A 26,841-nucleotide genomic window follows, 5' to 3' on the forward strand; every position below is an offset into this window, starting at 1 on the left:
AGGAAGGATCTACAGTTCATTGAGGAGGTTTAACGTTCCTTCAGGAGGTTGTACTAGGAAGGATCTACAGTTCATTGAGGAGGTTTATTGTTCCTTCAGGAGATTGTACTAGGAAGGAGCTACAGTTCATTGAGGAGGTTTATTGTTCCTTCAGGAGGTTGTACTAGGAAGGATCTACAGTTCATTGAGGTTTATTGTTCCTTCAGGAGATTGTACTAGGAAGGATCTACAGTTCATTGAGGTTTATTGTTCCTTCAGGAGGTTGTACTAGGAAGGATCTACAGTTCATTGAGGAGGTTTAACATTCCTTCAGGAGGTTGTACTAGGAAGGATCTACAGTTCATTGAGGAGGTTTATTGTTCCTTCAGGAGGTTGTACTAGGAAGGATCTACAGTTCATTGAGGAGGTTTATTGTTCCTTCAGGAGATTGTACTAGGAAGGATCTACAGTTCATTGAGGAGGTTTAACGGTCCTTCAGGAGGTTGTACGAGGAAGGATCTACAGTTCATTGAGGAGGTTTAATGTTCCTTCAGGAGGTTGTACGAGGAAGGATCTACAGTTCATTGAGGAGGTTTAACGTTCCTTCAGGAGGTTGTACTAGGAAGGAGCTACAGTTCATTGAGGAGGTTTATTGTTCCTTCAGGAGATTGTACTAGGAAGGATCTACAGTTCATTGAGGAGGTTTAACGTTCCTTCAGGAGGTTGTACGAGGAAGGATCTACAGTTCATTGAGGAGGTTTAACGTTCCTTTAGGAGGTTGTACTAGGAAGGATCTACAGTTCATTGAGGAGGTTTATTGTTCCTTCAGGAGGTTGTAGTAGGAAGGATCTACAGTTCATTGAGGAGGTTTAACGTTCCTTCAGGAGGTTGTACTAGGAAGGATCTCCAGTTCATTGAGGAGGTTTAATATTCCTTCAGGAGGTTGTACTAGGAAGGATCTACAGTTCATTGAGGAGGTTTAATGTTCCTTTAGGAGGTTGTACTAGGAAGGATCTACAGTTCATTGAGGAGGTTTAACATTCCTTCAGGAGGTTGTACTAGGAAGGATCTACAGTTCATTGAGGAGGTTTAACGTTCCTTCAGGAGGTTGTACTAGGAAGGATCTACAGTTCATTGAGGAGGTTTAACGTTCCTTCAGGAGGTTGTACTAGGAGGGATCTACAGTTCATTGAGGAGGTTTAACGTTCCTTCAGGAGGTTGTACTAGGAAGGATCTACAGTTCATTGAGGAGGTTTAACGTTCCTTCAGGAGGTTGTACTAGGAGGGATCTACAGTTCATTGAGGAGGTTTAACGTTCCTTCAGGAGGTTGTACTAGGAAGGATCTACAGTTCATTGAGGAGGTTTATTGTTCCTTCAGGAGGTTGTACTAGGAAGGATCTACAGTTCATTGAGGAGGTTTAACGTTCCTTCAGGAGGTTGTACTGGGAAGGATCTACAGTTCATTGAGGAGGTTTAATGTTCCTTCAGGAGGTTGTACTAGGAAGGATCTACAGTTCATTGAGGAGGTTTAACGTTCCTTCAGGAGGTTGTACTAGGAGGGATCTACAGTTCATTGAGGAGGTTTAACGTTCCTTCAGGAGGTTGTACTAGGAAGGATCTACAGTTCATTGAGGAGGTTTAACGTTCCTTCAGGAGGTTGTACGAGGAAGGATCTACAGTTCATTGAGGAGGTTTAACGTTCCTTCAGGAGGTTGTACTAGGAAGGATCTACAGTTCATTGAGGAGGTTTATTGGTCCTTCAGGAGGTTGTAGTAGGAAGGATCTACAGTTCATTGAGGAGGTTTAACGTTCCTTCAGGAGGTTGTACTAGGAAGGATCTACAGTTCATTGAGGAGGTTTAACGTTCCTTCAGGAGGTTGTACTAGGAAGGATCTACAGTTCATTGAGGAGGTTTAACGTTCCTTCAGGAGGTTGTACTAGGAAGGATCTACAGTTCATTGAGGAGGTTTAACATTCCTTCAGGAGGTTGTACTAGGAAGGATCTACAGTTCATTGAGGAGGTTTATTGTTCCTTCAGGAGGTTGTACTTGGAAGGATCTACAGTTCATTGAGGAGGTTTATTGTTCCTTCAGGAGGTTGTACTAGGAAGGATCTACAGTTCATTGAGGAGGTTTAACGTTCCTTCAGGAGGTTGTACTGGGAAGGATCTACAGTTCATTGAGGAGGTTTAATGTTCCTTTAGGACAGTGATTCTCAACTGGTGGGTCGCGACACAAAAGTGGTTGGGTAAGTGCGAGCGAGCTTGCTAAATTGTTGTTATCATAAAGTGTTGTTCTCCTGGTGTTAGTCAGTGAGGAGCTTCAGCTGAGGCCTGTGTGGCTCATATCTACAAGAAGAAGAAACTGATCTGAGATAAGATCTCAATGTACTGTTTTAAGGCCTTTAACATCACAATGCGTCTATTCTCCCTGTGTGTGTTATAGTGTGTGTGTGTGTGTGTGTGTGAGAGAGATTAGCAGGTACTTTCATCTGTTAATAGCTGTGTTTGGCCGCAGGCTAAACTCATCACACACACACGAGATGTCTTTATCTTCTGTCTGTCAGTGTGAAAGGAGGAGAGTAGGATGATTGAAAGCTCCCATCAGGACCCGCCTCATCCTGTCACATTAAATACTTTACCTCTGTCTCTCTCTCTGTCGCACTGTCTCTCTCTGTATGCATCTAGTTTCAAGTCTTCTTCAATACAGCATGATGTTCATTTCGTACATTATGGTCCATTTAGAGTCAAACAGACCATAAAGCAGGGGATGCTTTAGGGCGGGGCTACACGGTGATTGATCGGTCTCTACCAGAGACGTATAGGTTCTTTGCAGATGACGTCACACATCAGCGTGCTTTCCAGATACTGCAGCAATAATGCCTGCAGTTTACGCTGTTTACTGCTGTTGGCGGCTGTTGGCGGCTGTTGTTGGCTGTTGGCCAGCTGCTGGCGGCTGTTTACTGCTGTTGGCGGCTGTTTACTGCTGTTGGCGGCTGCTTGCGGCTGTTGGCGGCTGTTGTTGGCTGTTGGCAGGCTGCTGGCGGCTGTTTACTGCTGTTGGCGGCTGTTTACTGCTGTTGGCGGCTGCTTGCGGCTGTTGGCGGCCGTTGGCAGCCGTTGCCGGTTGTTGGCGGATGTTGACGGCTGTTGGCGGCTGTTGGCGGCTGTTGGCGGCTGCTTGCGGCTGTTGGCGGCTGTTGGCGGCTGTTTACTGTTGTTCCAACCGGGGAAAGAAAAAGGACTACTTTTGAGTCCCAAAAATAGTTGTTCACAAAGGTGAGAAATTAAAAAAAACTCACAGAGAAACGGCGACAGACAAAGATCAAAAAACGTCTAAAGTCTGGAGGAGCGGAGTCATTCTGCTAACTAGCGAGCCACAACTGACAAAACCTCAGACCATGGTGGAGACATCACCGGAAATATAGCCAGACACACCTGTGATATTATCACACTGTGTTTGTTCTGTAGCTCGTGTTTCACAGTTTTAGCTAGCTAGCTAGTTAGCTGCTGGGGGATAACAAACAAGGCTAAAGGAGGACGAGTATCCGAGTGAGGACGTTTAGTCGTCTCATTTACACTCCATCAGAGGGGCGTTCACTGACCTGTTTTGTAATCGGACAACTAAACGCCATCTAACCGTGTGTGTGTGTGTGTGTGTGTGTGTGTGTGTTTCAGGGCTGGGTGTTGGAGGGAATCCCTCAGACTCGTCTGCAGGCTCTGAGTCTCCAGCAGGCCGGAGTCATTCCTGAACATGTTGGTGAGAACAAGCTATCAGCTCAGACTTCATGTTTATGAATCAGTTGAGAACAATGAGAAGAAGCTGCTGATGGACGAGGTCAATGAGCTGGACCTGACTGAAGCTCCATCCTCACTCATAACTTTCTGTTTTGAAACTTTTAAAAATGAAAACGACCTCCGTCCAGACAAACGCGCCTGAAAATGAACATCACATGACTCTTCACGTACACTGGGCATGATGGTGCCGGTGTAAACAGGAAGTAGATCGTTACAGAAAATACATATGTGTGTACGTGTGTGTGTGTGTGTGTCTGTGTGTGTGTGTGTGTGTCTGTGTGTGTGTGTCTGTGTGTGTGTGTGTGTGTGTGTGTGAGAATGTGTGTGTGTGTGTGTGTCTGTGTGTGTGTGTGTGTGTGTGTGTGTGTGTGTGTCTCTGTGTGTGTGTGTGTGTGTGTGTGTGTGTGTGTGTGTGAATGCGTGTGTGTGTGTGTAGTGCTGTTGGAGGCTCCTGATGATGTGTTGTTGGAGAGGAGTCGGGGGAAGATGGTCGACCCGCTGACAGGAGGTGAGTCTGGTTCATTTCACTCAACACTGGTGCACCATGGGAAGTGGAGTTCAGTACGAGCTCCATGTTGTAACTCCAGCAGAACCCAGACCTGGAGGGATGAAGATCAGACAGGGTCCAACAGGAAGTCCAACACTAATGCCACTCTGTCATCACTTCCTGTCTGTAGACGTGTACCATCGGACCTTCGTGTGGCCGCTCGACGGCCTTGTGGCTCAGCGTCTGGAGGAGGGCCGGAGCATATCAGAGGAGCAGCGACAGGCTGAGCTGCAGCGTCACCGCTGTGAGCTCACAGGTCTGAAAGCAGCCTACCAGCACGTCCTGAAGGTTGTCAACGCTGACCAACCACACACTGACGTCTACCAGCAAGGTACACACACACACACACACACTAATCAATGGGAAGGTACATGAGACTGTGTGTACGATACTGGGTGTGTGTGTGTGTCTCAGTGCTGGCTTTCGTACGGACTAGCCGTCGCTCCAGAACACCCAGAATCCTCCTGTTGGGTCCTCCAGGGTCGGGGAAGAGTCATCAGGCCAGACTGTTGTCACAGAAATACAAGATGGTGGACGGTACGCACACACACACACACACATCTGTTTACATGTTGAACTCGTCTCCTCTGTATCATGTTAACATGGTCCTGTCTCTCAGTATGCTGCGGTCGGCTGCTGAGGTCTGTAGCAGCTGATGGTTCAGCTCTGGGAGAAGAGATCCAGTCATACCTGGATGTTGGGAGGCCAGGTAACACACACACACACACACGCATTATCTGTGACAGAGTGATTGGTTATTTCAAGTGCACATGAAACAGTTTGATTTGCGTCTGCATCCCAGCAGCCCCTGGGGTTTTTACCAGTCCTCCCCCATTGCTTTCATTCTTCAACGTGGTCCACAGTGGATCACGTGACAGCAGTGTTTGATGTGTTTAACGATCAGCGGCTGACATGTTCCCCATCAACCAACTCAAGAACCAGTTGGTCCTCATGTAGAGAGATGCGGAGGAACGGGGAACACAATGCGGCCATGTTGTTGTTTTCTTCACCAGAAGAAGAAGTCACACTGACACACTGGCTGACATGCACTTTCTTTACTGCTCTTCTTCTGACTGATTATTAAATGTTGATGAACCTGCTGGTTCAGTTCCAGACTTCCTGGTGCTGCAGGTTCTGGAGGAACGTCTGAGCCGAGTGGACTGCAGCTGTAGAGGCTGGATCCTTCACGGCTTCCCCTGTGACCTGCAGCAGGCCAAGAGCCTGCAGGAGATCCACCCCCCCAACAGGTACTACTACTACTACTGCTGCAACTACTACTACTACTACTACAACTACTACTACTGCTGTTACTACTGCAGCAGGCCAAGAGCCTGCAGGAGATCCACCCCCCCAACAGGTACTACTACTACTACTGCTACAACTACTACTACTACTACTACAACTACTACTACTGCTGTTACTACTGCAGCAGGCCAAGAGCCTGCAGGAGATCCACCCCCCCAACAGGTACTACTATAACTACTACTACTACTACAACTACTACTACTACTACTAATACTACTACAACTACTACTACTACTACTACTGCTACTACAACTACTACTACTACAACTACTACCACTACAACTACTACGACTACTACTACTACTACTACTGTTACTACTGCAGCAGGCCAAGAGCCTGCAGGAGATCCACCCCCCCAACAGGTACTACTACAACTACTACTACTACTACAACAACTACTACTACAACTACTACTACTACTACTGCTACTACTGCAGCAGGCCAAGACCCTGCAGGACATCCACCCCCCCAACAGGTCCTACTACTACTACTACTACGACTACTACTACAACTACTACCACTACTACTGTTACTACTGCAGCAGGCCAAGAGCCTGCGGGAGATCCACCCCCCAACAGGTCCAACTACTACTACTACTACTACTACTACTACAACTACTACTACGACTACTGCTACTACTACAACTACTTCAACTACTACTACTACTACTACTACGACTACTACTACAACTACTACTACTACTGTTACAACTGCAGCAGGCCAAGAGCCTGCAGGAGATCCCCCCCCGAACAGGTACTACTACTACTACTACCACTGTTACTACTACTACTACTACAACTACTACTACTACTACTAGTACTACTACTACTACTACCACTACTACAACTACTACTACTACTACTACTACTACTACAACTACTACTACTTCCACTAGTACTACTACTACTACCACTACTACAACTACTACTACTCATACAACTACTACTACTACTACTACTGCAGCAGGCCAAGAGCCTGCAGGAGCTCCACCCCCCCAACAGGTCCTACGACTACTACTACAACTACTACAACTACTACTACTACAACTACTACTACTACTACTACTCCAACTACTACTGCTACTGTTACTACTGCAGAAGGCCAAGAGCCTGCAGGAGATCGATCCCCCCAACTGGTCCTACTACTACTACTACTACTACTACAACTACTACTACTACTACTACTGTTACTACTGCAGCAGGCCAAGAGCCTGCAGGAGATCCACCCCCCGAACAGGTACTACTACTACAACTACTACTGTTACAACTACTACTACTACAACTACTACTACTACAACTACTACTACTACTGTTACTACTACTACAACTACTACCACTACAACTACTACTACTACTACTATTACAACTACTACTACTACTACTGTTACTACTGCAGCAGGCCAAGAGCCTGCAGGAGATCCACCCCCCCAACTGGTCCTACTACTACTACTACTACAACTACTACTACTGCTACTACTACTACAACTACTACTACTATGACTACTACAACTATTACTACTACTACTACTGTTACTACTGCAGCAGGCCAAGAGCCTGCAGGAGATCCACCCCCCGAACAGGTACTACTACTACAACTACTACTGTTACAACTACTACTACTACAACTACTACTACTACTGTTACAACTGCAGCAGGCCAAGAGCCTGCAGGAGATCCCCCCCCGAACAGGTACTACTACTACTACTACCACTGTTACTACTACTACTACTACAACTACTACTACTACTACTAGTACTACTACTACTACTACCACTACTACAACTACTACTACTACTACTACTACTACTACAACTACTACTACTTCCACTAGTACTACTACTACTACCACTACTACAACTACTACTACTCATACAACTACTACTACTACTACTACTGCAGCAGGCCAAGAGCCTGCAGGAGCTCCACCCCCCCAACAGGTCCTACGACTACTACTACAACTACTACAACTACTACTACTACAACTACTACTACTACTACTACTACTACTACTACTCCAACTACTACTGCTACTGTTACTACTGCAGAAGGCCAAGAGCCTGCAGGAGATCGATCCCCCCAACTGGTCCTACTACTACTACTACTACTACTACTACTACTACTACAACAACTACTACTACTACTACAACTACTACTACTACTACTACTGTTACTACTGCAGCAGGCCAAGAGCCTGCAGGAGATCCACCCCCCGAACAGGTACTACTACTACAACTACTACTGTTACAACTACTACTACTACAACTACTACTACTACAACTACTACTACTACTGTTACTACTACTACTACTGCTACTACTACAACTACTACCACTACTACTACTACAACTACTACCACTACAACTACTACTACTACTACTATTACAACTACTACTACTACTACTGTTACTACTGCAGCAGGCCAAGAGCCTGCAGGAGATCCACCCCCCCAACTGGTCCTACTACTACTACTACTACAACTACTACTACTGCTACTACTACTACAACTACTACTACTATGACTACTACAACTATTACTACTACTACTACTGTTACTACTGCAGCAGGCCAAGAGCCTGCAGGAGATCCACCCCCTGAACAGGTACTACTACTACAACTACTACTGTTACAACTACTACTACTACAACTACTACTACTACTGTTACTACTACTACTACTGCTACTACTACAACTACTACATCTACTACCACTACTACCACTACAACTACTACCACTACAACTACTACTACTACTACTACTATTACAACTACTACTACTACTACTGTTACTACTGCAGCAGGCCAAGAGCCTGCAGGAGATCCACCCCCCCAACTGGTCCTACTACTACTACTACTACTACAACTACTACTACTGCTACTACTACTACAACTACTACTACTACGACTACTACAACTACTACTACTACTACTACTGTTACTACTGCAGCAGGCCAAGAGCCTGCAGGAGATCCACCCCCCCCCCCCCCCCCCCCCCCAACAGGTACTACTACTACACACGCGCCTTATTTGCTACTGTCGACAGGCTAACAAACCCTCCAGTGTCGGTAGCTGCTGAACTCCAATCCACCTGGGCATGCAATCAATTTGCCTCCTTTTTTACTGACAAAATTCAGAAAATTAGACAAGCAGTCAGTGCCTCCACACCAACCACAGGATATGTGTTGTCCCGATCTCTGAATAACATCCATTCAAATATCATGACACAATTTCATTCAATCGACCGTAGAAGCCTAGAAGACATTATACAACGTCTGAAGTCATCCTCCTGCTGCTTGGATATTCTACCAACACACTTTTTCAAAAATATTTCAAACTGCATGACCACTGATCTTTTACAAATTGTAAACACATCCCTTCTCTCAGGTGTCTTCACACAAGCCATAAAAACTGCAGTTATTAAACCACTCCTAAAGAAGGTTAGTTTAGACTCCGCAACGATGAAAAATTATAGGCCAACATCAAACCTCCCATTTTTAAGTAAAATAATTGAAAAAGCAGTTTTCCAACAGATGACCAACTTCTTGGCCGTAAATAACTGCTTTGATGTTTTCCAGTCAGGCTTTCGACAGCACCACAGCACTGAAACTGCTCTTGTTAAGGTTTTCAACGACATCCACTTAAACATAGACAATGGCAGAAGTTCAGTCTTAGTCTTACGAGATCTCAGTGCTGCATTCGACACGGTCGACCATGCCATACTCCTAGAAAGACTAAACATCTGGGTGGGACTCTCTGGCACAGCACTTAACTGGTTTGAATCCTACTTGAAGGGCCGAGAATACTTTGTGTCTGTGGCTCATTACATATCGGAGCTGACTAAAATGACATGTGGTGTTCCCCAAGGTTCAATACTGGGGCCTCTTCTGTTCAACATCTACATGCTTCCACTAGCTCAGATTATGGAAAACAACAAAGTGTGTTATCATAATTATGCAGACGACACACAAATCTACATAACTATGTCACCAGGGGACTATAATCCCATACAAGGGATGGGTAACTGCATTGAACAAATCAACAACTGGATGTAACAGAATTTTCTTCAATTAAACAAAGATAAAACAGAAGTAATTGTTTTCGGTACCAAGGACGAACAATTGAAAATCACCGCTCAGCTTCAGTCACTGATGTTAAAACCCACAAACCAAGCCAGAAATCGAGGTGTAGTTATGGATTCAGACCTCAACCTGAACAGCCATATCAAGACAATTACAAAATCAGCCTCCTATCACCTGAAGAATATATCAAGGATTAGAGGATTTATGTCTCAACAGGATTTGGAAAAACTTGTCCACGCATTTATCTTCAGCAGACTGGACTACTGTAACGGTGTGTTTACAGGTCTCTGTAAAAAGTCCGTCAGAAAGCTGCAGCTGATTCAGAACGCTGCAGCTCGAGTCCTCACTAAGACCAGGAGGGTGGACCACATCACTCCAGTTCTGAGGTCTTTGCACTGGCTTCCTGTCCAACAAAGAATTGACTTTAAAATCCTGCTGTTGGTTTACAAAGCACTGAATGGTTTGGGACCAAAATACATCTCTGATCTGCTGCTACCTTATGAACCATCCCGACCCCTCAGGTCGTCTGGGACCGGTCTACTTCCTGTTCCCAGAGTCAGAACTAAACATGGAGAAGCAGCGTTCAGTTTTTCTGCTCCACATATCTGGAACAAAGTCCCAGAAAGCTGCAGGTCTGCTGAGACCCTCAGCTCATTTAAATCAAGATTGAAGACTTTTCTGTTTGCTGCTGCCTTTAATTGAACCACATTCAATTCATATATGAATCAATTTCCTGCATTTCGGCATTTTACTACTGCATTTTATTTCTTGCACTGTTTTTTAATGTTTTAATGAATGTTCTTAATTGTTTTTAAATCTCCTTTTCTTTTGCCTTATGTTTTGATGCTTTTAATGGTTTTATGTGAAGCACTTTGAATTACCTTGTTGTTGAAATGTGCTATACAAATAAACTTGCATTGCCTTGCCTTACAACTACTACAACTACTTCTACTACTACTACTACAACTACCACAACTACTACTACTACTACACTACTACTACTACTGTTACTACTGCAGCAGGCCAAGAGCCTGCAGGAGATCCACCCCCCCCAACAGGTACTACTACTACAACTACTACAACTACTACTACTACTACTACTACAACTACTACTGCTACTACTACTACTACTACACTACTACGACTACTACAACTACTACTACAACTACTACTACTACTACTACTACTACTACTACAACTACTACTACTACTACTACTAATACTACTACAACTACTACTGCTACTACAACTACTACAACTACTACTACTACAACTACTACAACTACTACTACTACTACAACTACTACCACTACCACTACTACTACTTCCACTGCTACCACAACCACTACTACCACACAGCATTGGTCGGCCCTCGCAGCTTCACGCTCGTTGAGGGTCCTGCATCTCTGTGATGTCACTCTGCGTGCACGAGTCACATGATGTTTCCTGCGTAGACCAGCAGCGCAGCGACATCATGTTGCCAGGTCTGAAGTCTCACATGTTTAGAGTGCACCTCCGATACAATCATCAATGGAAGCCTAAAAGATCATTAAGCAGATGAATGTGTGTGAATGTGCTTCAGTGTATGTCAACATCACAGACTGTCAGTTTACTGGGATGGGTTCAACTCCCTGCAACTCCACTAATGCCACTGACATGGTTTGAGATCCACTGTTATCTAACATTTGCTCTCCAAGCATCTTAGTTTGCACATCTTTAGATCAGAGAAGTCTTTTTCTCATGCTGTGCCCACGAACCCTTTCAATAAGTTCAGTGTTTGGGCCGCGGTAGTTATAGAATCCTGCTTACGTCCGTGCTTATCAGTAGGTGGCGCTATGGCTATGAGTTAATATTGGCATGCAGAAGTCCTGAAGCCGTGACAGTCAACAAGCATGTCAAGTTTGGGACAGTTTGGACAAAGTACAGTCGAGTTACAACAGCTTGATGGATGATGGCGAACCATGTAAAATGGACGTCGCACCATATCCACGTCGTTCGATGAAACCTAAAGCTTTTAGGAACTTTTAATGGCTACGGTCTTTAGATTGTTCTGACCAAATTCTAAGGTGATCGGATGAATTCCCTAAGAGGAGTTTGTTAACCTCTATAGAGTGCAGCGCCTGGAAATAGCAAAAACGACACTAGAAATTCATACAAAATACAAAATGTCTGACTTCCAGTTGGGTTTAGAGCTTAGACCCCTAAGACTTTTTTTAACATGTCTACATGTAATACATCTGCTTACCAAATTGTATACATCTATATGAAACGTATTGCGAGGGCTGCATCGTCCACATATCGTGGGGGGCGCTATCGAGCCGATTTGTCCCTCTGAACCAATAAAATCACATATAACTACATTCAGTTTGCTTATGTTAAGTTTGTTCATGTTTCGAGGAATTTTTTTCGCCTCTCAAAATGACTTTCGTTTTTCACGGCGAAGACTGCGTCGCAACGGCGTTCAACGAAACATCAAAGACTTCATGATCTGGCATTATGAACTTCTTCTATTTGTGTGGAACAAATTTGATATTGATTTGATTTACCTACTAAGAGAAACAAGCCAAAGTATAAAGACTTTAACTTCCTGTTACCAGTAGGTGGCGCTATGACTATGATTAAAAATTGGCCTGCAGATGTCTTCAGGCCTGGAGTCTAATCAAACACGTGAAATCTGGTAAAGATCTGATGAGGTGGAGTCAAGATACATCAGTTTATTCGTTCATGGCGAAGGATCGAAATTCGCCGAGCCGCCACGTCGCCGCCCTTCAGTAACTTCTTACAATCTTCACAATGAAGCATTATCAAGGTCTTAAGGCTTGTTTGACAACATTAGAGAGGGATCTGATTAATCTGTGAGGAGCAGGATGTCAAAGTACACAACGTACAACTTCCTGTTGCCTGCCACTAGGTGGCGCTATCACTATGAGTCTAAATTATCATAAAGATGTGTTCCGGGTCAGGATGTTATGACATATGAGAGATTTGGAGCAGATTCGACAATGTACAGCCGAGTTACAACAACTTCCTGTTTCGTGGCGAATGGTGTTTCTTTGACGCCACGCCACGGCCACATAGTTCGATAACTTTTTGATCTTTGAGTAACTTTTCACTGCCAAGGTCTCAAGAGCAGACTAGCCGAATCTGAAGTCAATCGGGTCAAATCTCTGGGAGGAGTTCGTTAAAGTATGACGCCTTGAAACTGTCAAAAAACGTCATAAAAGTAAAAATGGCCGACTTCCTGTTTGGTTTAGAGAAAACTTCCAAGAGGATTTTTTGTGCGTCTCATCACGTTCCACATACCTACCAACTTACATACAGCTGGGTGAAACCTGATGTTGGGGCTACTCAATAGGGGGCGCTAGCGAGCCAATATTTCATACCGCAGCTGGACACCCCAATCAGACTGCAATTTTGACAGATTCTGGCATACGTGCCAAATAAAAAAATCCCCAGTATTACAAGCACCTCCTTTTTGCGACGAAACATGTAAAATAATAAGAAGAAGAATAAACATTAAAGCTGCGAGCAGCGATGAGCGGGCCCTCGCAATATGCATGTCGGGGTGCCGGCGGGACTCCGGCCTGCGCGGCCGAGAACGTCCGCGACCGTCGGACGCCGCGAGGACTCTGGTTGATGCTGTCATTCAGTTCCGTGACCGTCAGACACTGCATGCAGGTTCAGAGCATGGCCCCAATATACTTTTATTTAAGTCCATATGTGATACATGTTCCTACCAAATTTCATACATCTAGGTGAAACGTACTGCGAGGGCTGCTTCGTTGAAATTTTGTAGGGGGCGCTATTGAGCCGATTTGCCACTCTGAACCAATAAAATCATATTATACAACTACATTTTGGGCTTTAAATGTGTATGCCAAGTTTGCTTATGTTTCGAGCATTTTTAGCCTCTCAAAATGACCTTCGTTGTTAACGGCGAAGACTGCATCGCCACGGCAACGGCGTTCGACGAAACATCAAAAGCTTCATGATCTGGCATTATGAACTATTTGTGTGGAACAAATTTGATATTGATTTGATTTACCTACTAAGAGAAACAAGCCAAAGTATCAAGACTTTAACTTCCTGTTACCAGTAGGTGGCGCTATGACTATGATTCAAAATTGGCCTGCATATGTCTTCAGGCCTGGAGTCTAATCAAACACGTGAAATCTGGTAAAGATCTGATGATGTGGAGTCGAGTTACATCAGTTTATTCGTTCATGGCGAAGGATCGAAATTCCGTCGCCACGGCAACAGCTTTTCACGAAACAACAAGCTTTGAGTAACTTTTCATCACAAAGGTCTTTAGACTGTACCGACCAAATTTGAAGTTGATCTGATTAATTCCCTAGGAGGAGTTCGTTAAAGTGCAGCGCCTGGAAATGACAAAAACGACACTAGAAATTCAGAAGAAATGCAAAATGGCTGACTTCCGGTTGGGTTTAGAGCATAGCCCCAAGAGACTTTTATTGAAGTCCATATGCGATACATGTTCCTACCACATTTCATACATCTAGGTCAAACGTACTGCGAGGGCTGCTTCGGTGAAATTTTGTAGGGGGCGCTATTGAGCCGATTTGCCACTCTGAACCAATAAAATCATATTCCATAACTACATTTCGGCCTTGTAATCTACTTGCCAAGTTTGCTTATGTTTCGAGCATTTTTAGCCTCTCAAAATGACCTTCGTTGTTCACGGCGAAGACTGCATCGCCACGGCAACGGCGTTCGACGAAACATCAAAAGCTTCATGATCTGGCATTATGAACTTCTTGTATTTGTGTGGAACAAATTTGATATTGATTTGATTTACCTACTAAGAGAAACAAGCCAAAGTATAAAGACTTTAACTTCCTGTTACCAGTAGGTGGCGCTATGACTATGATTCAAAATTGGCCTGCAGATGTCGTCAGGCCTGGAGTCTAATCAAACACATGACATCTGGTAAAGATCTGATGATGTGGAGTCGAGATACATCAGTTTATTCGTTCATGGCGAAGGATCGAAATTCGCCGAGCCGCCACGTCGCCGCCCTTCAGTAACTTCTTACAATTTTCACAATGAAGCATTATCAAGGTCTTAAGGCTTGTATGACAACATTTGAGAGGGATCTGATTAATCTGTTAGGAGCAGGATGTCAAAGTACGCAGCGTACAACTTCCGGTTGCCACTAGGTGGCGCTATCACTATGATTCTAAATGATCATATAGATGTGTTCCGGGTCAGGATGTTATGACATATGAGAGATTTTGAGCAGATTCGACAATGTACGGCCGAGTTACAACAACTTCCTGTTTCGTGGCGAATGGTGTTTCTTTGACGCCACGCCACGGCCACATAGTTCGATAACTTTTTGATCTTTGAGTAACTTTTCACTGCCAAGGTCTCAAGAGCAGACTAGCCGAATCTGAAGTCAATCGGGTCAAATCTCTGGGAGGAGTTCGTTAAAGTATGACGCCTTGAAACGGTCAAAAAACGTCATAAAAGTAAAAATGGCCGACTTCCTGTTTGGTTTAGAGAAAACGTCCAAGAGGATTTTTTGTGCGTCTCATCACGTTCCACATACCTACCAACTTTCATACAGCTGGGTGAAACCTGATGTCGGGGCTACTCAATAGGGGGCGCTAGCGAGCCAATATTTCATACCGCAGCTGGACACCCCAATCAGACTGCAATTTTCGCAAATTCTGGCTTGCGTGCCAAATTTCACAAACTTCCCAATATCCCAAGCACCTCCTTTTTGCGACGAAAGACTAAGAATAATAATAAGAATTAAAGCTGCGAGCAGCGATGGGCGGGCCCTCGCAATATGCACGTCGGGGTGCATGCACGTCGGGGTGGCGGCGGGACTCCGGCCTGCGCGGCCGAGAACGTCCGCGACCGTCGGACGGCGCGAGGACTCTGGTTGATGCTGTCATTCAGTTCCGTGACCGTCAGACACTGCATGCACGTTCAGAGCATGGCCCCAATATACTTTTATTTAAGTCCATATGTGATACATGTTCCTACCAAATTTCATACATCTAGGTGAAACGTACTGCGAGGGCTGCTTCGTTGAAATTTTGTAGGGGGCGCTATTGAGCCGATTTGCCACTCTGAACCAATAAAATCATATTATACAACTACATTTTGGGATTTAAATGTGTATGCCAAGTTTGCTTATGTTTCGAGCATTTTTAGCCTCTCAAAATGACCTTCGTTGTTAACGGCGAAGACTGCATCGCCACGGCAACGGCGTTCGACGAAACATCAAAAGCTTCATGATCTGGCATTATGAACTATTTGTGTGGAACAAATTTGATATTGATTTGATTTACCTACTAAGAGAAACAAGCCAAAGTATCAAGACTTTAACTTCCTGTTACCAGTAGGTGGCGCTATGACTATGATTCAAAATTGGCCTGCATATGTCTTCAGGCCTGGAGTCTAATCAAACACGTGAAATCTGGTAAAGATCTGATGATGTGGAGTCGAGTTACATCAGTTTATTCGTTTATGGCGAAGGATCGAAATTCCGTCGCCACGGCAACAGCTTTTCACGAAACAACAAGCTTTGAGTAACTTTTCATCACAAAGGTCTTTAGACTGTACCGACCAAATTTGAAGTTGATCTGATGAATTCCCTAGGAGGAGTTCGTTAAAGTGCAGCGCCTGGAAATGACAAAAACGACATGAGAAATTCATAAAAAATGCAAAATGGCTGACTTCCGGTTGGGTTTAGAGCATAGCCCCAAGAGACTTTTATTGAAGTCCATATGCGATACATGTTCCTACCACATTTCATACATCTAGGTCAAACGTACTGCGAGGGCTGCTTCGTTGAAATTTTGTAGGGGGCGCTATTGAGCCGATTTGCCACTCTGAACCAATAAAATCATATTCTGTAACTACATTTCGGCCTTGTAATCTACTTGCCAAGTTTCCTTATGTTTCGAGCATTTTTAGCCTCTCAAAATGACCTTCGTTGTTAACGGCGAAGACTGCATCGCCACGGCAACGGCGTTCGACGAAACATCAAAAGCTTCATGATCTGGCATTATGAACTTCTTCTATTTGTGTGGAACAAATTTGATATTGATTTGATTTACCTACTAAGAGAAACAAGCCAAAGTATAAATACTTTAACTTCCTGTTACCAGTAGGTGGCGCTATGACAATGTTTCAAAATTGGCCTGCAGATGTCTTCAGGCCTGGAGTCTAATCAAACACGTGAAATCTGGGAAAGATCTGATGATGTGGAGTCGAGATACATCAGTTTATTCGTTCATGGCGAAGGATCGAAATTCGCCGAGCCGCCACGTCGCCGCCCTTCAGTAACTTCTTACAATCTTCACAACGAAGCATTATCAAGGTCTTAAGGCTTGTTTGACAACATTTGAGAGGGATCTGATTAATCTGTGAGGAGCAGGATGTCAAAGTACGCAGCCTACAACTTCCGGTTGCCACTAGGTGGCGCTATCACTATGATTCAAAATTATCATATAGATGTGTTCCGGGTCAGGATGTTATGACATATGAGAGATTTGGAGCAGATTCGACAATGTACGGCCAAGTTACAACAACTTCCTGTTTCGTGGCGAATGGTGTTTCTTTGACGCCACGCCACGGCCACATAGTTCGATAACTTTTTGATCTTTGAGTAACTTTTCACTGCCAAGGTCTCAAGAGCAGACTCGCCGAATCTGAAGTCAATCGGGTCAAATCTCTGGGAGGAGTTCGTTAAAGTATGACGCCTTGAAACGGTCAAAAAACGTCATAAAAGCAAAAATGGCCGACTTCCTGTTTGGTTTAGAGAAAACGGCCAAGAGGATTTTTTGTGCGTCTCATCACGTTCCACATACCTACCAACTTTCATACAGCTGGGTGAAACCTGATGTCGGGGCTACTCAATAGGGGGCGCTAGCGAGCCAATATTTCATACCGCAGCTGGACACCCCAATCAGACTGCAATTTTCGCAAATTCTGGCTTGCGTGCCAAATTTCACAACATTCCCAATATCCCAAGCACCTCCTTTTTGCGACGAAAGACTAAGAATAAGAATAATTAAAGCTGCGAGCAGCAATGAGCGGGCCCTCGCAATATGCACGTCGGGGTGCATGCACGTCGGGGTGCCGGGGGGACTCCGGCCTGCGCGGCCGAGAACGTCCGCGACCGTCGGATGGCGCGAGGACTCTGGCTGATGCTGTCATTCAGTTCCGTGACCGTCAGACACTGCATGCAGGTTCAGAGCATGGCCCCAATATACTTTTATTTCAGTCCATATGTGATACATGTTCCTACCAAATTTCATACATCTAGGTGAAACGTACTGCGAGGGCTGCTTCGTTGAAATTTTGTAGGGGGCGCTATTGAGCCGATTTGCCACTCTGAACCAATAAAATCATATTATACAACTACATTTTGGGCTTTAAATGTGTATGCCAAGTTTGCTTATGTTTCGAGCATTTTTAGCCTCTCAAAATGACCTTCGTTGTTAACGGCGAAGACTGCATCGCCACGGCAACGGCGTTCGACGAAACAGCAAAAGCTTCATGATCTGGCATTATGAACTATTTGTGTGGAACAAATTTGATATTGATTTGATTTACCTACTAAGAGAAACAAGCCAAAGTATCAAGACTTTAACTTCCTGTTACCAGTAGGTGGCGCTATGACTATGATTCAAAATTGGCCTGCATATGTCTTCAGGCCTGGAGTCTAATCAAACACGTGAAATCTGGTAAAGATCTGATGATGTGGAGTCGAGTTACATCAGTTTATTCGTTCATGGCGAAGGATCGAAATTCCGTCGCCACGGCAACAGCTTTTCACGAAACAACAAGCTTTGAGTAACTTTTCATCACAAAGGTCTTTAGACTGTACCGACCAAATTTGAAGTTGATCTGATGAATTCCCTAGGAGGAGTTCGTTAAAGTGCAGCGCCTGGAAATGACAAAAACGACATGAGAAATTCATAAGAAATGCAAAATGGCTGACTTCCGGTTGGGTTTAGAGCATGGCCCCAAGAGACTTTTATTGAAGTCCATATGTGATACATGTTCCTACCACATTTCATACATCTAGGTCAAACGTACTGCGAGGGCTGCTTCGGCGAAATTTTGTAGGGGGCGCTATTGAGCCGATTTGCCACTCTGAACCAATAAAATCATATTCCCTAACTACATTTCGGCCTTGTAATCTACTTGCCAAGTTTGCTTATGTTTCGAGCATTTTTAGCCTCTCAAAATGACCTTCGTTGTTAACGGCGAAGACTGCATCGCCACGGCAACGGCGTTCGACGAAACATCAAAAGCTTCATGATCTGGCATTATGAACTTCTTGTATTTGTGTGGAACAAATTTGATATTGATTTGATTTACCTACTAAGAGAAACAAGCCAAAGTATAAAGACTTTAACTTCCTGTTACCAGTAGGTGGCGCTATGACTATCATTCGAAATTGGCCTGCAGATGTCTTCAGGCCTGGAGTATAATCAAACACGTGAAATCTGGTAAGGATCTGATGATGTGGAGTCGAGTTACATCAGTTCATTCGTTCATGGCGAAGGATCGAAATTCGCCCAGCCGCCACGTCGCCGCCCTTCAGTAACTTCTTACAATCTTCACAATGAAGCATTATCAAGGTCTTAAGGCTTGTTTGACAACATTAGAGAGGGATCTGATTAATCTGTGAGGAGCAGGATGTCAAAGTATGCAGCGTACAACTTCCGGTTGCCACTAGGTGGCGCTATCACTATGATTCTAAATTATCATATAGATGTGTTCCGGGTCAGGATGTTATGACATATGAGAGATTTTGAGCAGATTCGACAATGTACGGCCGAGTTACAACAACTTCCTGTTTCGTGGCGAATGGTGTTTCTTTGACGCCACGCCACGGCCACATAGTTTGATAACTTTTTGATCTTTGAGTAACGTTTCACTGCCAAGGTCTCAAGAGCAGACTAGCCGAATCTGAAGTCAATCGGGTCAAATCTCTGGGAGGAGTTCGTTAAAGTATGACGCCTTGAAACGGTCAAAAAACGTCATAAAAGCAAAAATGGCCGACTTCCTGTTTGGTTTAGAGAAAACGGCCAAGAGGATTTTTTGTGCGTCTCATCACGTTCCACATACCTACCAACTTTCATACAGCTGGGTGAAACCTGATGTTGGGGCTACTCAATAGGGGGCGCTAGCGAGCCAATATTTCATACCGCAGCTGGGCACCCCAATCAGACTGCAATTTTCGCAAATTCTGGCTTGCTTGCCAAATTTCACAAACTTCCCAATATCCCAAGCACCTCCTTTTTGCGACGAAACACATAAAATAATAATAATAAGAATAATAAACATTACGGTTTCAATAGGTCCTCCGCTCCGACTACGTCGGTGCTCGGGCCCTAATAATAATAATTAAAGCTGCGAGCAGCGATGGGCGGGCCCTCGCAATATGCACGTCGGGGTGCCGGCGGGACTCCGGCCTGCGCGGCCGAGAACGTCCGCGACCGTCGGACGGCGCGAGGACTCTGGCTGATGCTGCCATTCAGTTCTGTGACCGTCAGACACTGCATGCAGGTTTAGAGCATGGCCCCAAGAGACTTTTATTGAAGTCCATATGTGATACATGTTCCTACCAAATTTCATACATCTAGGTGAAACGTACTGCGAGGGCTGCTTCGTTGAAATTTTGTAGGGGGCGCTATTGAGCCGATTTGCCACTCTGAACCAATAAAATCATATTCCATAACTACATTTCGGCCTTGTAATCTACTTGCCAAGTTTGGTTATGTTTCGAGCATTTTTAGCCTCTCAAAATGACCTTCGTTGTTAACGGCGAAGGATGCGTCGCCACGGCAACAGCTTTTCACGAAACAACAAGGTTTGAGTAACTTTTCATCACAATGGTCTTTAGACTGTACCGACCAAATTTGAAGTTGATCTGATGAATTCCCTAGGAGGAGTTCGTTAAAGTGCAGCGCCTGGAAATGACAAAAACGACATGAGAAATTCATAAAAAATGCAAAATGGCTGACTTCCGGTTGGGTTTAGAGCATAGCCCCAAGAGACTTTTATTGAAGTCCATATGCGATACATGTTCCTACGACAGTTCATACATCTAGGTCAAACGTACTGCGAGGGCTGCTTCGTCGAAATTTTGTAGGGGGCGCTATTGAGCCGATTTGCCACTCTGAACCAATAAAATCTGATTCTGTAACTACATTTCGGCCTTGTAATCTACTTGCCAAGTTTGCTTATGTTTCGAGCATTTTTAGCCTCTCAAAATGACCTTCGTTGTTAACGGCGAAGACTGCATCGCCACGGCAACGGCGTTCGACGAAACATCAAAAGCTTCATGATCTGGCATTATGAACTTCTTGTATTTGTGTGGATGAAATTTGATATTGATTTGATTTACCTACTAAGAGAAACAAGCCAAAGTATAAAGACTTTAACTTCCTGTTACCAGTAGGTGGCGCTATGACTATGATTCAAAATTGGCCTGGATATGTCTTCAGGCCTGGAGTCTAATCAAACACGTGAAATCTGGGAAAGATCTGATGATGTGGAGTCGAGATACATCAGTTTATTCGTTCATGGCGAAGGATCGAAATTCGCCGAGCCGCCACGTCGCCGCCCTTCAGTAACTTCTTACAATCTTCACAACGAAGCATTATCAAGGTCTTAAGGCTTGTATGACAACATTTGAGAGGGATCTGATTAATCTGTTAGGAGCAGGATGTCAAAGTACGCAGCGTACAACTTCCGGTTGCCACTAGGTGGCGCTATCAGTTTGATTCAAAATTATCATACAGATGTGTTCCGGGTCAGGATGTTATGACATATGAGAGACTTTGAGCAGATTCGACAATGTACGGCCGAGTTACAACAACTTCCTGTTTCGTGGCGAATGGTGTTTCTTTGACGCCACGCCACGGCCACATAGTTCGATAACTTTTTGATCTTTGAGTAACTTTTCACTGTCAAGGTCTCAAGAGCAGACTCGCCGAATCTGAAGTCAATCGGGTCAAATCTCTGGGAGGAGTTCGTTAAAGTATGACGCCTTGAAACGGTCAAAAAACGTCATAAAAGCAAAAATGGCCGACTTCCTGTTTGGTTTAGAGAAAACGGCCAAGAGGATTTTTGGTGCGTCTCATCACGTTCCACATAACTACCAACTTTCATACAGCTGGGTGAATCCTGATGTCGGGGCTACTCAATAGGGGGCGCTAGCGAGCCAATATTTCATACTGCAGCTGGACACCCCAATCAGACTGCAATTTTCGCAAATTCTGGCTTGCGTGCCAAATTTCACAACATTCCCAATATCCCAAGCACCTCCTTTTTGCGACGAAACACATAAAATAATAAGAATAATTAAAGCTGCGAGCAGCGATGGGCGGGCCCTCGCAATATGCACGTCGGGGTGCCGGCGGGACTCCGGCCTGCGCGGCCGAGAACGTCCGCGACTGTCGGACGGCGCGAGGACTCTGGTTGATGCTGTCATTCAGTTCCGTGACCGTCAGACACTGCATGCAGGTTCAGAGCATGGCCCCAATATACTTTTATTTAAGTCCATATGTGATACATGTTCCTACCAAATTTCATACATCTAGGTGAAACGTACTGCGAGGGCTGCTTCGTTGAAATTTTGTAGGGGGCGCTATTGAGCCGATTTGCCACTCTGAACCAATAAAATCATATTATACAACTACATTTTGGGCTTTAAATGTGTATGCCAAGTTTGCTTATGTTTCGAGCATTTTTTGCCTCTCAAAATGACCTTCGTTGTTAACGGCGAAGAATGCGTCGCCACGGCAACAGCTTTTCACGAAACAACAAGCTCTGAGTAACTTTTCATCACAAAGGTCTTTAGACTGTACCGACCAAATTTGAAGTTGATCTGATTAATTCCCTAGGAGGAGTTCGTTAAAGTGCAGCGCCTGGAAATGACAAAAACGACACTAGAAATTCATAAGAAATGCAAAATGGCTGACTTCCGGTTGGGTTTAGAGCATAACCCCAAGAGACTTTTATTGAAGTCCATATGTGATACATGTTCCTACCACATTTTAATACATCTAGGTCAAACATACTGCGAGGGCTGCTTCGTCGAAATTTTGTAGGGGGCGCTATTGAGCCGATTTGCCACTCTGAACCAATAAAATCATATTTCGTAACTACATTTCGGCCTTGAAATCTACTTGCCAAGTTTGCTTATGTTTCGAGCATTTTTAGCCTCTCAAAATGACCTTCGTTGTTCACGGCGAAGACTGCATCGCCACGGCAACGGCGTTCGACGAAACATCAAAAGCTTCATGATCTGGCATTATGAACTTCTTGTATTTGTGTGGAACAAATTTGATATTGATTTGATTTACCTACTAAGAGAAACAAGCCAAAGTATAAAGGCTTTAACTTCCTGTTACCAGTAGGTGGCGCTATGACTATGATTCAAAATTGGCCTGCAGCTGTCTTCAGGCCTGGAGTCTAATCAAGCATGTGAAATCTGGTAAAGATCTGATGATGTGGAGTCGAGATACATCAGTTTATTCGTTCATGGCGAAGGATCGAAATTCGCCGAGCCGCCACGTCGCCGCCCTTCAGTAACTTCTTACAATCTTCACAATGAAGCATTATCAAGGTCTTAAGGCTTGTATGACAACATTTGAGAGGGATCTGATTAATCTGTGAGGAGCAGGATGTCAAAGTACGCAGCGTACAACTTCCGGTTGCCACTAGGTGGCGCTATCACTATGATTCTAAATTATCATATAGATGTGTTCCGGGTCAGGATGTTATGACATATGAGAGATTTTGAGCAGATTCGACAATGTACGGCCGAGTTACAACAACTTCCTGTTTCGTGGCGAATGGTGTTTCTTTGACGCCACGCCACGGCCACATAGTTCGATAACTTTTTGATCTTTGAGTAACTTTTCACTGCCAAGGTCTCAAGAGCAGACTAGCCGAATCTGAAGTCAATCGGGTCAAATCTCTGGGAGGAGTTCGTTAAAGTATGACGCCTTGAAACGGTCAAAAAACGTCATACAAGTAAAAATGGCCGACTTCCTGTTTGGTTTAGAGAAAACTTCCAAGAGGATTTTTTGTGCGTCTCATCACGTTCCACATACCGACCAAATTTCATACAGCTGGGTGAAACCTGATGTTGGGGCTACTCAATAGGGGGCGCTAGCGAGCCAATATTTCATACCGCAGCTGGACACCCCAATCAGACTGCAATTTTCGCAAATTCTGGCTTGCGCGCCAAATTTCACAACATTCCCAATATCCCAAGCACCTCCTTTTTGCGACGAAACACTAAAAATAATAATAATAATAATAAACATTCGAAATTCAATAGGTCCTCCGCTCCGACTACGTCGGTGCTCGGGCCCTAATTAAAGCTGCGAGCAGCGATGGGCGGGCCCTCGCAATATGCACGTCGGGGTGCATGCACGTCGGGGTGGCGGCGGGACTCCGGCCTGCGCGGCCGAGAACGTCCGCGACCGTCGGACGGCGCGAGGACTCTGGTTGATGCTGTCATTCAGTTCCGTGACCGTCAGACACTGCATGCAGGTTCAGAGCATGGCCCCAAGAGACTTTTACTGAAGTCCATATGTGATACATGTTCCTACCAAATTTCATACATCTAGGTGAAATGTACTGCGAGGGCTGCTTGGTTGAAATTTTGTAGGGGGCGCTATTGAGCCGATTTGCCACTCTGAACCAATAAAATCATATTATACAACTACATTTTGGGCTTTAAATGTGTATGCCAAGTTTGCTTATGTTTCGAGCATTTGTAGCCTCTCAAAATGACCTTCGTTGTTAACGGCGAAGACTGCATCGCCACGGCAACGGCGTTCGACGAAACATCAAAAGCTTCATGATCTGGCATTATGAACTATTTGTGTGGAACAAATTTGATATTGATTTGATTTACCTACTAAGAGAAACAAGCCAAAGTATCAAGACTTTAACTTCCTGTTACCAGTAGGTGGCGCTATGACTATGATTCAAAATTGGCCTGCATATGTCTTCAGGCCTGGAGTCTAATCAAACACGTGAAATCTGGTAAAGATCTGATGATGTGGAGTCGAGTTACATCAGTTTATTCGTTCATGGCGAAGGATCGAAATTCCGTCGCCACGGCAACAGCTTTTCACGAAACAACAAGCTTTGAGTAACTTTTCATCACAAAGGTCTTTAGACTGTACCGACCAAATTTGAAGTTGATCTGATGAATTCCCTAGGAGGAGTTCGTTAAAGTGCAGGGCCTGGAAATGACAAAAACGACATGAGAAATTCATAAAAAATACAAAATGGCTGACTTCCGGTTGGGTTTAGAGCATAGCCCCAAGAGACTTTTATTGAAGTCCATATGCGATACATGTTCCTACCACATTTCATACATCTAGGTCAAACGTACTGCGAGGGCTGCTTCGTCGAAATTTTGTAGGGGGCGCTATTGAGCCGATTTGCCACTCTGAACCAATAAAATCATATTCTGTAACTACATTTCGGCCTTGTAATCTACTTGCCAAGTTTGCTTATGTTTCGAGCATTTGTAGCCTCTCAAAATGACCTTCGTTGTTAACGGCGAAGACTGTATCGCCACGGCAACGGCGTTCGATGAAACAACAAGCTTTGAGTAACTTTTCATCACAAAGGTCTTTAGACTGTACCGACCAAATTTGAAGTTGATCTGATTAATTCCCTAGGAGGAGTTCGTTAAAGTGCAGCGCCTGGAAATGACAAAAACGACACTAGAAATTCATAAGAAATGCAAAGTAGCTGACTTCCGGTTGGGTTTAGAGCATAGCCCCAAGAGACTTTTATTGAAGTCCATATGTGATACATATTCCTACCACATTTCATACATCTAGGTCAAACGTACTGCGAGGGCTGCTTCGGCGAAATTTTGTAGGGGGCGCTATTGAGCCGATTTGCCACTCTGAACCAATAAAATCATATTCCCTAACTACATTTCGGTCTTGTAATCTACTTGCCAAGTTTGCTTATGTTTCGAGCATTTTTAGCCTCTCAAAATGAGCTTCGTTGTTAACGGCGAAGACTGCATCGCCACGGCAACGGCGTTCGACGTAACATCAAAAGCTTCATGATCTGGCATTATGAACTTCTTGTATTTGTGTGGAAGAAATTTGATATTGATTTGATTTACCTACTAAGAGAAACAAGCCAAAGTATAAAGACTTTAACTTCCTGTTACCAGTAGGTGGCGCTATGACTATGATTCAAAATTGGCCTGCAGATGTCTTCAGGCCTGGAGTCTAATCAAACACGTGAAATCTGGTAAAGATCTGATGATGTGGAGTCGAGTTACATCAGTTTATTCGTTCATGGCGAAGGATCGAAATTCGCCGAGCCGCCACGTCGCCGCCCTTCAGTAACTTCTTACACTCTTCACAACGAAGCATTATCAAGGTCTTAAGGCTTGTTTGACAACATTTGAGAGGGATCTGATTAATCTGTGAGGAGCAGGATGTCAAAGTACACAGCGTACAACTTCCGGTTGCCACTAGGTGGCGCTATCACTATGATTCTAAATTATCATATAGATGTGTTCCGGGTCAGGATGTTATGACATATGAGAGATTTTGAGCAGATTCGACAATGTACGGCCGAGTTACAACAACTTCCTGTTTCGTGGCGAATGGTGTTTCTTTGACGCCACGCTACGGCCACATCGTTCGATAACTTTTTGATCTTTGAGTAACTTTTCACTGCCAAGGTCTCAAGAGCAGACTAGCCGAATCTGAAGTCAATCGGGTCAAATCTCTGGGAGGAGTTCGTTAAAGTATGACGCCTTGAAACGGTCAAAAAACGTCATAAAAGCAAAAATGGCCGACTTCCTGTTTGGTTTAGACAAAACGGCCAAGAGGATTTTTTGTGCGTCTCATCACGTTCCACATACCGACCAAATTTCATACAGCTGGGTGAATCCTGATGTTGGGGCTACTCAATAGGGGGCGCTAGCGAGCCAATATTTCATACCGTAGCTGGACACCCCAATCAGACTGCAATTTTCGCAAATTCTGGCTTGCGCGCCAAATTTCACAACATTCCCAATATCCCAAGCACCTCCTTTTTGCGACGAAACACTAAAAATAATAATAATAATAATAATAAACATTC

General features: G+C 44.4%; 1 protein-coding gene across 1 annotated transcript in view; it reads left to right on the top strand.

Annotated features, from left to right (window-relative positions):
- The window catches only part of ak8 (adenylate kinase 8), a gene marked incomplete at its 5' end in the record, with an annotated part of 83,448 nt that overhangs the window by 4,788 nt on the left and 51,819 nt on the right, over positions 1-26,841 (top strand). Inside the window, 6 exons of the mRNA XM_079270005.1 lie at positions 3,657-3,738; positions 4,213-4,284; positions 4,454-4,654; positions 4,738-4,860; positions 4,943-5,032; positions 5,432-5,570. Of these exons, the coding sequence (XP_079126131.1) occupies positions 3,657-3,738; positions 4,213-4,284; positions 4,454-4,654; positions 4,738-4,860; positions 4,943-5,032; positions 5,432-5,570 (707 nt within the window). The remainder of the gene's footprint in view (positions 1-3,656; positions 3,739-4,212; positions 4,285-4,453; positions 4,655-4,737; positions 4,861-4,942; positions 5,033-5,431; positions 5,571-26,841) is intronic.

Source organism: Melanostigma gelatinosum, assembly GCF_949748355.1.
Source record: "Melanostigma gelatinosum genome assembly, chromosome: 6".
In the NCBI taxonomy this organism is placed as follows: Eukaryota; Metazoa; Chordata; class Actinopteri; order Perciformes; family Zoarcidae; genus Melanostigma; species Melanostigma gelatinosum.